Source organism: Glycine soja, chromosome 4 (assembly GCF_004193775.1).
Source record: "Glycine soja cultivar W05 chromosome 4, ASM419377v2, whole genome shotgun sequence".
Taxonomy (NCBI): Eukaryota; Viridiplantae; Streptophyta; class Magnoliopsida; order Fabales; family Fabaceae; genus Glycine; species Glycine soja.
In genome coordinates, this window is record NC_041005.1 from 40,921,426 (window position 1) to 40,934,792 (window position 13,367).

A 13,367-nucleotide genomic window follows, 5' to 3' on the forward strand; every position below is an offset into this window, starting at 1 on the left:
TTGATTGGTACAAAAAATATTTGCATTTTCCATCTGTAACTTCATTTTGTCATACTGAGATTTCATTTGTAGTGGTCATTCAGAATTGTATACTAGAGTTATTATAGCAGAACAGGAACTCCGAGAGTCACTAAAACCAAGTTTGTCAAAGTTCGAATGCTGAACTTTTACATTTGATTCCTATGAGTGACTTCGGCGCCGTAACTTCATTGATGTCTAATTGTGTCTGGAAAGAGGAATGGTGAGAATGGTAAGTATTAACTTTGCTATCCCAATTTACATGTTTCCCTTGCCTCAAGGTTTGGTCCATTAGATGTATTCACGGATCCTGATTTTGGTACAGAAAATTCCCACGGCATTTGCATTTCCACTGTTTCTCATCTTTGTTGCCTTGGACAAGTAATGAACAAGTTGGAAATATTGTACAAGTGTTTTAAAATCACTAAATATCAGTTGAACTTTATAGAAGCAATTCAGCTTTTTCTGTAATTAAATGTGTGTTCCATGGTTTAGAGTCCACATATCATGACTGCTCCGAGCTTGTTTTCCATTCAATGATCTCATGTATTGGGATCATAATATAATAATAACACTATATCATTCATTGGTTTTGACACTTAGATGGTCTCATACATACATTTTAAAAAAGAATTTAGAGGCTTGAGCTAATGTAAAATGAACATATTCTCCATGGGGTCCACAAAACAGCGTCTTACTTTTTTTGGTCTGAAAACAAACCAGTAAATTGCTTTGCCTCTAATAGGGTGTTTGGGTTTGCGTTTCCCACAGCATGTGTGTCAAGTCTGAAGCAAAAAAGTGGTATTTTTGCATCTTTTAGCTGATTTGACATGATAACGTGCATCCTGATGCAAATCAAAACACACTATAATTTGTCTATCATGGGATTCACAAGGAAATTGTGCTGGCAGCTGCTTCTATCTTTATTAAAAGGCAACAGCATCACTCACGCAGAAGAAATTGAGTAGCCCTTATTTTCCTGTAACATCAAGATGCGAGTATTCACCTATCTAACTTGTACAGAACGCAAGGAAATAGACAAGAGCCTTTGTATTATTCACAAGTAAAAGATTACCAATAAATATACAAGGTAGAGAGATAGGATAAAAAGAAGACATTTTAACAACATAAAAGAAATACATTAAAGTAAAATGGTGAATCAATCTCCATCTTCTAGTTTTAGCACATAGCTGAGCTGAGGTTCCTCTGTTGAAAACCTTTTTGCCCTGGGGTGTTGCTCGATTTGGTTTCAGTAACATGAAGGAATTTTCAAATGCATGCTATATATTTTGAATAACTTGTAGCTCCTTCCCTTTTGAGAAAATAAGCAGAAAAACCTTGGCCAAATTGATTGATGACAACAATATGCTACCTTATGTTACTTAAGGTAGTTCTTCAAAATTCTTCAATACCAAGTAACCACAACTGTCTTCCTCTGGGAATTCAATCCTCATAAAATGCTTGTCTTCCTGATCACCCCTCAATCCCACCTTGCAGCTTTTGTAAAACATGCAGCTCACAATTGTGTCAATGGTGATGAAAACTGAGTACAAATAGGCAATGAAAATGGCCTCTAAAGCCATAAAAGGCCATGATGACATTTCACCATTGTGATAGGCTCTTACAACCCTGAACTGGAACAAAGCCTCAATGGCAGCAAGGCCTACATTGGCAGGCAGTGCCAGGAACAAAGCCATTGATGTCCTTCCCCTTAGCATAACACAGGCCTTCAGAATTGCCATGTACCCTCCATGTCCCTCCATGCCAGACAGTGTCAGTGACATGTTGCAAATCACAAATGCATTGGCAAGGATCACAGAATAGAGAACTGCAGATGCAGCAGACATCAAAAGTGTGGAACTTGATGAAGTGTATCCCAGCCCTTCAGCAAATGTGAAGGCCAAAAAGAGGAGGCAAAAGCAAGATGCATTTGCTGAGAGAATGAAGAAAGAGTTGTAGATATAGGTGAGGAGAAGAGGCTTGTAATGGTACAAGATGGAAGTGAAGGAAGTTGGCAAAGTTGGTTTGTGGTGACTTAGAGCTTGAATTATGGATGCTTTTGCAATGAGGAGGAATGTGAGAGTGAAAGGAAGGGTGAAGATTGAGGAAGTGATTGTTTGAGAAACCTTAAGGTTGAGAATGGTAAACAATTGTGATGTGGAAGGAAAGCCTGCAGCATCAAAGAGAGTCCTTAGGTGACCGTGTATCTGAGGCAAGAGGGATGAAGAGGCTGGCACAAAAGCTTGTGATAGGATTATTGATGCTGAGAAAGGAAGGGCTAGAAAAGCTGCAGTTGAGGTGAAATAGTGGTAGTTTTGAAGAAAACTGTGAATTGATCTTCTCAAAATTTTGCATGAAACCTCCATTGGAATTGATGATTTTTTTTTCTTTTTTCCTTGGAAAAGGAGAGGGAGAAGGTGATGAATTGAGTGGCTTGGCTTCTCAATTCACACTAAAGGAGATCACCCTATGACAGACAAGTGTATGAGGTGTTGGTGTTTGTTTCCTTTTCTTTCTTTTGATTTTGCTCTTGATTTTTGGAGTAGTTGATTGGAGAGTTTAAAGGGTTGGTGTTTTTTTTTTTTTTTGAAGGAAAGAAAGGATAGGCCAACAAAGATAAAACTAACTCCTACAAAGGTGGAGTTGTTCAGGAATTTCAGTTTTTGTCTTTACTTTTTCCTGAAGATTTTTATTTTTTGATCCTTCTTTGTATACTGAAAATTCTCACCAATAGGTTCTTAAGAGGACACAGGCAGAGCACCTTTTCAATGGCGTCACTGACTTGATATATTAGCACTTAGCAATAAGTGATTTGGTATGACAGGCTTTAAGTCTTTGTCTTGATTAAAAAATGTCTCCTTACTTAAATTGCACATAATTCAGTAGCTTATTATTGATGGCTAGAATACATTTTCGCAAGTCCAAGTAATATTATTTAAATCATGACAAATGGAATCATTCAATTTTGGCCCCCTTTATTATTATCCTTGAAATTTAAGGGCCATTTTAAAAATTTTAAGTACAACTCAACACTTGAGTGCCAAAATAAAAAAGCAAAAACAACATCTTGTCAAAGAAAGAAAATAGAATTTAATCTGACTTTTCATCATATAAAATATGATCTTTATAAAGTAGTAAGTTTGTAACCCTCTTTGACACTTTTCTTTTCACGTGGTATGGGAAGTGAACGTGAGTTGCAAGATATAATAGCAAAATAGGACAGAAGAAACAAAGAAAAGGTAAACAAAAAATGGTTTACCTTCTACTCCCATCAACAATAATTAGAAGAAAAAAAAGGGGGGACCCCACCATTATTATATGAATGCAACAAATCATGACCGTCTATTAACATCAAATCACATGCACATCTGCCATTATGGATGGATGTGATGTGAGTTCCGGTAGAAGTTGAACTCTAATCTGACGTGGAGGCATTGCTGACCAATGAGAGGAAAGTGTGGTGATTAATTCTTCATTTTTGGTGCAAGTATCATTCAGTTGGTGAGCTATGTGCTGATGTAGTTTGACCTGATTAGTTGGAGAGTTTTCCACAAGGGATAAGGCCTTATCATAATTTGAATTGATTTGGTTCCGTATAATATAAAGGGAATATTATCTAATCAAACTAGTTTTAGCATTTTAATATTTGAGCTCTACCTCCTTATTATTCCCTTGCTGAGGTGTCAACTCATTTGGTGACATTCTAACTGAAACTTAATTGTAATTAGGTGATTGAAGACAATCACCATTATTGAAGGTTAAGGTTAAAATTAAGGTGTTAAGGTTAAAATTAAGGTGTTCAGGTTAAAATTAAAGTGTTTTGGTATTATTTGAGTTTAATTTTTATTGAAATTAATTTTTTTTCAGGTCTCGTCAAACAGTGGATTAATATCTTTTATTTTTTTATGAACCCAAAAATAAAAAAAAGGCTTAAAGATCATGGATTCTGTTTTTTTTTTTAATTTCTTTTTCTCCTTCATTTGCATGATATAGAAACAGTGGATTAATATCTTTTATTTTTTTATGAACCCAAAAATAAAAAAAGGGCTTAAAGATCATGGATTCTGTTTTTTTTTTTTTAATTTCTTTTTCTCCTTCATTTGCATGATATAGAAACAGTGGATTAATATCTTTTATTTTTTTATGAACCCAAAAATAAAAAAAAGGCTTAAAGATCATGGATTCTGTTTTTTTTTTTTTTAATTTCTTTTTCTCCTTCATTTGCATGATATAGAAAAAGAAAAACATAAGACGACAAAAAAATAGAAACAAAATATATACACATGTATGTATATATAAGTGTCGGTTCCTTTTCTTAATTATTTTGTGGTTAAAATTAATTTTATTTATTAAGTTTGATTTAAAACAAAATATTACATTTGTCTACATGGAAGGCATCATTTTTTTTCTACATCTTAATCAAAGCAAAATCTTGCTTGAAAATTTTATCCTTACTTTCCAGGGTTCTATCTATCAATAAATCATTGGTTTGAGTGGTACTGGATTCGATTCTCTTAGACAAGATTTCAGGTACGAGTCCTATTAACGGAGAAAACGTAGTTAGAAGAAGAGAACTCTACTAAAAATGATTAGTTAAATTTTCCAACGAAAATTAATCATCGATGAAATAAATAATTAATAATTAAGGACTAAATTGTATTTGGGTTAAATAGGAGAAGTGTCTAAAGGTAACTGTTGCTACTTGATGGGAGTAGTGGTTATAAAAGGAGGTTAATACCCACTTACGTGAAACAAGGTTCCCTTCTTGAGAGAAAGTGTTCTTTCTAATCTTTCTAGCCATCACGAACGTAGAGAGTTAGAAAGAATAGTCAAGGGAGTGAAAGAAGTTTCACTATGAAGAAAGGTACGCATTATTTATTTATTATTTGTGAGAATCATAGGTTTCAAGATCCTGTTGGTTTCCTATCATTGTTAATCTAGGGAACCCTTAAAATTTGTTACATGTGGTATCCGAGCCATAATTTTTTTATTATCCAATAATGATTTATTTTCTTCCAATTACGATGAACCCTAATTATGAAATTTATGAATTTTATTTTTCCGCTGCAAATATGATATTTTGTAAATAAATAAAAAGGGAGATTGTTGATTTTTTCCGAGAAAGTATAATATTGGAGAAAGAAAGTGGGTAGCCACCATGTAGGTTGTTCTTTTTCCTTGGAACCAAGGAATTCTTTGGAATTGCTATTTGTAGCCCATCTTTTGTTATTCTCAATCCCACTTGCTCATTTTGTTTCCTGAATATTATTATTAAATGTGATTAAAGGATTGAAAGTTTATCGGTAACAGCAAATATGTATATGCTATACATTTTCTTCAATGTGATTGAATTTCTATTATTTTATTTGGCCTGGAATGAAATTAATAAAATGACTATGAATTGTTAATAACAATAAGTATGTGCAAACCATATATTTGGTTGGAATTAAATGTATGATGAATTTGTTAATCACCAAAGTGGCCAAATTTATAAGGTTATTCAATTTCATATTAATGATTATTTCAATTACTCATAGAATAATGGATGCTAAATTATATGATTATTGGTTTATTGGTAATTGAAATTCATTGTTATAAGGCATTTATAGATCGTCCAAAGGTTGATTAGTTGTTCTTATAATTAATAAATATAATTGTAGGCGATTTGTGTGTATCATTAGTTTTATTTATATACCCAAAGGAAATAGATACTACTAATTGGTGCATATTTAATTGCCAAATAATGTTAAGAATTTTATTAGCATCATCATGTTTGTACATTGTGTTGGTGTATCACCCAAAGGAGAGCATCGATATACATTGACCGTTATCTGAATGAATCATATGTATAACATGTGTTTTATGTCTCAAAACACTTATGTGAATTTTATTATGCAATACATGTTCCCAATTCATTGAATTCTCATATATGATTTGTGCCAATTTTAATGGGTTTAACTTCTCTGACTAAAATGAGCAAGTCCAATTTCACCTCGGTGTTTTGGATCTTCATCTTGCTATGTTGGAAGAGGAGTCTATTACTATTATTGATGCTAGTACCAATGAAGAGAAAGCCCATTATAAAGCTTCGAAAAGATCTAACAGACTCAACCTAATGTTCATGAGAATAATTGTTGCAGACAATATTAAGACAACTTTCCCTAAGACCGATAATGCTAAAGAGTTTATGGGATTGGTGGGAGAGTGCTCTCAGACAGCTGCTAAATCTATTGCTGGGACATTAATGAGTACATTGACCACCATGAAGTTTGATGGTTGGCGTACTATGCATGAACATGTCATTGAGATGACAAACATTGCAACAAGACTTAAGACCTTCAGAATGACTGTGAATGAGAACTTCCTTGTTCAATTTATTTTGAACTCATTACCGTCTGAGTATGGCCCGTTCCAAATGAGCTATAATAACATGAAAGATAAATGGAATGTGCATGAATTGCACGGTATGTTAGTTTAGGAAGAAATGAGGCTTAAAAATCAAGGAAGTCACTCAGTCCATTATGTAAGCCACCAAGGGAATCAAGGAGCTGGAAAGAAATTTATGAAGAAGCATGATAAAGGCAAAGGGTCATTAAAGATCAATGACGACTCTTTGCAAATCCAGAAGAAGGTATCAAAGGGCAATAATTATCAATTTTGTAGGAAATCTAGACACTTCCAGGAGGATTGCCTAAAGTGTAAGTCTTGGTTCGAAAAGAAAGGTGAGCTTAATGCTCTTGTATGTTTTGAATCAAACTTAACTGAAGTTCCCCGTAATACATGGTGGATTGATTGTGAATGTACAACTCGTGTTTCTAATACTATACAGGGGTTCCTTACAATCCAAACCATAAGCCTAAATGAGAAGTTCATCTTCATGGGGAATAGAGTAAAAGCTCCAGTGGAAGTAGTCGAGACTTGCTGTTTAAAACTCGACATTGGACATCATTTAGATTTACTAGAAACTCTTTATGTACATAGATTATCTAGGAATTTAGTTTTATTATCTAAACTTGTTGTTACTGGATACTCTTTTAATTTTGGTAATGGATGTTTAAGTTTATTTAAGCATAATCATCTCATTGGTACTGGTGTTCTTTGTGATGGTTTATATAAATTGAAATTAGATTATTTGTATGTTGAAACCGTTTTAACTCTGCATCATAATGTTGGCACTAAACATAGTTTAGTGAATGAACGATCTGCTTTCTTGTGGTATAAAAATTTAGGTCATATTTCTAGAGAAAGGATGGAAATATTAATAAAGAATGAAATTCTTCCTGATCTAGATTTTACGGATCTAAATATTTGTGTGGATTGTATTAAGGGAAAAAAACAAAACATACAAAGAAAGGAGCTACAAGAAGCACTCAGCTTCTTGAAATTGTGCATACTGATATTTGTGGACCTTTTGATGTTAATTCTTTCGGAAAGAAAAGATACTTTATCACCTTTATTGATGACTATTCACGTTACGATTATGTCTACTTACTGCATGAGAAATCTCAGGCAATGGATGCCTTAGAAATTTACTTGAATGAAGTAGAAATAAAATTAGACAGAAAGGTGAAAATTATTAGATCTGATAGAGGTGGTGAGTATTATGGAAGATACGATGAAACTGGGCAACACCTAGGTCCATTTGCTAAGCTTCTTTAGAAACATGGCATTTGTGTGCAATACACAATGCCTGGCACACCACAACAAAATTGTGTATCAAAAAGGCGTAATAGAACTTTAATGGATATGGTTAGGAGTATGTTAATCAATTCAACTTTACCCATATCTTTATGGATGTATGCCTTCAAAACTGTCATGTATTTGTTGAATAGGGTTTCTAGTAAGGCAGTTCCAAAGACACCCTTTGAACTATGGACAAATAGGACACCTAATATAAGGCACCTGCATGTTTGGGGTTGCCAGGCAGAAATAAGGATTTATAATCCGCAAGAAAGAAAATTGGATGCAAGAACAATCAGTGGATATTTCATTGGTGATCAAAAAAATTCAAAGGGGTATATGTTTTATAGTCCTAATAATAGTATTAGAGCTGTCGAAACTGGAAATGCAAGGTTCATTGAAAATTGTGAAATCAGTGGGAGTACAGTTCCACGAGAAGTGGAAATTAAAAAAGTTATAGTACAAGTCCCTTTAGCTTGTGCCTCTAGCAATAAGGTGATTTCTCCTTTAGTTGTTGTTAAAAAATAATAATAATAAAGAGAAGCAGCACAATAATGAGCCCATGGTACATAATGAACCTATTGTGGAAGAACCACAAGAACATTAAGGAGGTCTCAAAGAGAAAAGAGATAAGCTATTTCAAATGAATATGTGGTATGTCTAAATGAAACAAAAATAGACTTAAGCATTAATGGTAATGATCTGGTTTCATTTTCACAAGTTGTAAGTTGTGATAATTCTGAGAAGTAGTTAAATGCCATGAAAGAAAATATAAATTCCATGGAACATAATTGTATTTGGGACCTTGTAGAATTGCCAAAGGATTGTAAGAGAGTTGGTTGTAAGTGGGTCTTCAAGACTAAGCGTGACTCTCATGGCAACTTTAAATGTTACACGGCTAGACTTGTTGCTAAGGAATTTACTCAAAAAGATGACATTGATTATAAAGAGACATTTTCACCGGTCTCACGAAAGGATTCTTTCAGGATTATCATGGCAATAGTAGCCATTTATGACTTGGAGCTACATCAGATGGATGTGAAAACTTCATTTCATAATGGAGATTTGGAAGAAAATGTTTATATGGACCAACCAATAGGGTTCTCAGAGGAACACATGATGTGCAAATTAAAGAAATCAATATACAGTCTTAAGCAAGCTTCCCGCCAATGGTATTTGAAGTTTAATGATACCATTGTTTCCTTTGGATTTAAGGGAAATACTGTTGATCTGTGTATATATCTGAAGGTCAATAAGAGTAAGGTTATTTTTCTAATCCTATATGTTGATGATATATTGCTTGCAACTAATGATCTTGGTTTTCTTCATGAGACTAAGAAATTTCTCTCTAATAACTTTAAAATGAAAGATATGGGTGAGATAAGTTATGTGATATGGATAGAAATATTGCATAATAGATCACAAGGATTGATAAGCTTATCTCAGAAAGCATATATCAATAAAGTACTAGAGAGATTCAGGATGAAAAAGTGTTTAACATCACCTGTTCCAATTTAGAAAGGAGACAAATTTAGTCTTGCACAATGTCCTAGAAATGATATGAAACGAAAAACAAATGGAAGCAATTCCATATGCATCTATTGTTGTTGCATCTACTATGGAAGCTGAATTTGTAGCATGTTTTAAGGCTACAATTCAAGCTAATTGATTGCAGAACTTTATTTCAAGGCTTGAAATTGTCGACAGTATTGCTAGGCCACTAAAAATATGTTGTGATAACTCTGCAGTAGTATTTTTCTAAGAACGACAAGTACTCTAAGGGTGCTAAGCATATGGAATTGAAGTACTTTGTCGTGAAGGAAGAAGTTCAGAAACAAAGAGTGTCAATAGAACATATTAGCACTAAGTTGGGTTTGTTTTAGAGCAACACTTTAAGATTTTGGATTCCTAGTTTCTATTATCAATATTATTATCTGAGGATTTTAGGGTTTCGTTGTCTCAATTCTTTGCAATGTAGTCAAGCTTGATGGCTTTACTCCGAAGAGAGAGCTTTGTCAAGGTGAACCTTTATCGCCATATATGTTCATAATGTGTATAGAGTGGCTGGTTGTAGGAATCCATGCCTTAGTTAACGATGGTGTGTGGGAACCTATTTATTTTTCGTGTAGGGGCCTTCCTTTGTCCCATCTCCTTTTTGTTGATAATGTCATGATTTTTTGTAAAGCAAATGGTGATCAAGCTAAAGTTGTTGTAGTGATTCTTGATAAGTTCAATGAGGTGTCTAGATTAAAAGTCAATTTGGACAAGTCCAACTTCATTTGCTCGAAGGGGGTTCTTCACGTGGTTAAAGGATGAGATTGAAGAAATTTAGGGAATGAGATGCACCCCTTTATACTGGGAAATATTTGGGGTTCAAATTAATTTCTAATAGAGTGACTTCGGTGGATTTTAATGATATTGTGACGAGTGCAATCTCATTTGGCATCATGGAAAGGGAAATTACTTAATAGAGCAAGATGTCTTTGGCTAACAAATTCAGTTCTTACAGCTATTCCCATTTATAGCATGCAAGCTATGTGGTTGCCCAAGTATGTGTACACAAAGATTGATCAATGTCGTCGGTCCATGATGTGGTTTTCTCAAGGAAATACCTGTTGCTAGAATCTTGCATCATGGCAAGTTATTATACGTCCCAAACTTCTTAGAGGTCTAGGAGTTTATGATACTAAAGCTGCAAATGTATCTGTTGGATAAGTGGCCTCAATAACTTAAGAGGGGGGTGAATTAAGTCTTACAAATTTCCCACCAACAAATTTTAACACCCTTTTATATGATATATGATAGGCTCAGAATGCAAAAGAAGAAGCAATCAATTTAATAATGTTCTTTTAAATGTGCAAGACAAAGTAAACTACAATAAAATAACTCAGATAAGGGAAGAGAGAAATGCAAACTCGTTTTATCCTGGTTCGGCCATTTCCCATGCCTACGTCTAGTCTTCAAGCAACCCACTTGAGATTTTCCACTAACTTTGTAAACACTTTACAACTTTTGAGCACACCTTGGGATCCCTCTCCCTTGTGTTCAGGATTGTCACAAGTCAAGAGACAAATAGTCTCTTGATCACAACAATGTTTTTAGAATGTACAAAAGAATTTTTCTCTTTTAGAGATGATAATACAAATTAAAGATCTTAGAAGAATACTCAATTGATTTGCAAGTGTTTGGTCAATAGTTGCTTAAAGAGAATTTGACAATTAAGTTCTCTTTTTAAAATCTCCTTTTACTTTTCGAAGTCAAACACACATATATATAGGCCCATTGTGCCTTTTCAAAATGGTTTGAAGAGATGTGTCTTTTCAAAAAGCTTTTCTTAAATTTTCTCACTGGTAATCGATTATAGGATTCTGGTAATCAATTACACAGTTCTATTTCAGAAGAGTCATGGTTTTTCAAAGGTTTTTTGAAATCTCTTTACTGGTAATCGATTACAGGATTTTGGTAATCAATTACATAGATCAAAGTTTAAACACTTTTGTGCCATTAGTCAAAAATATCTTCACAAACTCTCTGGTAATAGATTACACAATCTGGTAATTGATTACCAGTTCAAAAATATCTTTTTAAATTGATTTAGCCTTTGATAAAAGAGTGTTTGATACTAAAGATGTTGAGGTCAAACTAAAGCAATGAAATTGAGATTCTTTAAACAAATTTATTAAGTTCTTATCTTAGATTTACTTGATCTTGTTCTTTTGACTTGATTCAATCCATGCTCATCAAGTAACCTTTTTGGCATCATCAAAACCTGCATGATATTCATTCACAATATCTCTCCTAGGAAAGATGATATGGAGTATTTTGCATTCTTTGAATACCCATTGGTGCAAGTCATGATGGGAAAATACATAAGAGGGGAATCTATTTTATCTGTTCCCTTAAAATTTGGTTCCTCCTATATTTTAAGAAGTATTTTTAAAGCTTGTGATGCTCTTGGAGATGGGTTTCAAGCTCGATTAGGAGATGGTAAATCCTCCTTTTGGTTTTTTGATTGGACAGTGAGAGGAAAGTTATGTAATAAAGTGTCATACGTCCATATTTCAAATTTAGATTTCCTAGTTGAAAATTTTTAGGAGAACAATGCTTAGAGATTGAACCATCTTTAACAACTCTTACTTGAGCAAGAGGGGTTCTTAAGATTGTAGTTATTCTGGTTCCAACTATTCCAGTGAGGGAGGATGTTATTTGTTGGATATGGAATAATGTTGGTGTTTATAATTCACAATCTACTTATCATTAGATCATGTGTATGGATGTTATTCCTATTGATTATAAGTGGAGGCAAACATGGCATGCTCCTTTACTAGAAAAGCTTTGTTGTTTTATGTGGCAAATCTGTCAAAATGCATTGCCAATGAATAATAAGAGGGATACATGTAACTTGACGTAATCTACGACTTGTCCTAGATGCTCATCAGCTGATGAAACACCATTACATGTGCTGAAGGATTGTCCTCATTCGCGGTAGTTGTGGAAATAATTGGTAATTAAAATTCATCCCACTGTTACTTTCACTGATGTTAATAAGTGGGCAGTTAATATTATGAAGCATGATGAAGTTGTGTTAATTGTAACTGTTTGTTGGTGCGCATGGAGGTGGCATTGTAACTTTGTCTTCAATTCTCGAAAATTTCCCATAACATATATTTACGTTCAATATGAGGGAAAAAAGTTGTCTATGGAGAATGCTCTTCGTTGACAATGTCATGTGGAACCTTTAGTGAAGGTTAATGTTGATGGGAGCTTCAGAAATAATTGCATGGAGATAGGTGGCGCATTCCAAGATCATAAAAGAAGATGACTAGGTGGGTTCTCAAATTTTTTTGAAGATGGATGCCCAGAGCGCACCGTTTTTGGCTATAGGAAAGGCCTATATGAAGCATGGTAGTGCGGTTATCATCAGTTAATTTGTGAAATTTATTACCTTGACGTATTTGAGGCTATTCGTAAGGGTAACGAGGCTGGTTCCAAGGCTCATATGCATGTGGGTCTAGTCGCAGACATTCTTTAGGTACTATGGAGAAGTTGGAAAGTTGAACTCCAAGTGGTACTCAGGGAGGCAAATGGAGTAGCACACATCTTATCAACACAGGGTTCAGGTTTGATATTTGTGATTGGATCCTAGAAGACACCTCCTTTGGGGGCACTAGCCAGTTTAGAACTTGATTCTGTTATTCTGTAATTTTTCTTTGTTTTCCTACTCTACCAAAAAAATAAAAGTATTTATTAGAGTTAGTTAAAGTAGTTGTAAAAGTAGTTATTTCTTTTAGTTAGTTAGTTCCAAGTTGATGTATATATAGCAATCATTGTGTAATCATTCACCAACTTTCAATGAATTTATTTTCTAGTTCTCTCATCTAACATGGTATCATGAAAAATTCTGCCACATTCTTAGTTTTCTAGCTTCTCACGAAGCATCTTCATCTTCAAGCTTCTTCTCTTTCATTGAATTTTTCTCTGGTTTTTCTCCCACGGTAGCCATGAATGAATCCAGTCCTTTATTCATTCATTATTCCGATAATCTCATATTGATGCTTGTTTTTCATCCTCTGTCTAGAGAAAATTATAGTTCTTGGAAGAAGGCAATGAAGATGGTGTTTCTTGGCAAGAACAAGTTCAGTTTTGTAGATGGTTCCATTCCAAAACCT

At 34.0% G+C, this 13,367-nt stretch overlaps 1 protein-coding gene across 1 annotated transcript; it reads right to left on the reverse strand.

Annotated features, from left to right (window-relative positions):
• Positions 1-1,053: 1,053 nt before the first annotated feature.
• On the reverse strand, positions 1,054-2,790 carry LOC114409695. The gene has a single exon (XM_028373252.1). The coding sequence runs from the start codon at positions 2,382-2,384 to the stop codon at positions 1,401-1,403; it is 984 nt and encodes a 327-aa protein (XP_028229053.1). The 5' UTR covers positions 2,385-2,790; the 3' UTR covers positions 1,054-1,400.
• Positions 2,791-13,367: the final 10,577 nt, after the last annotated feature.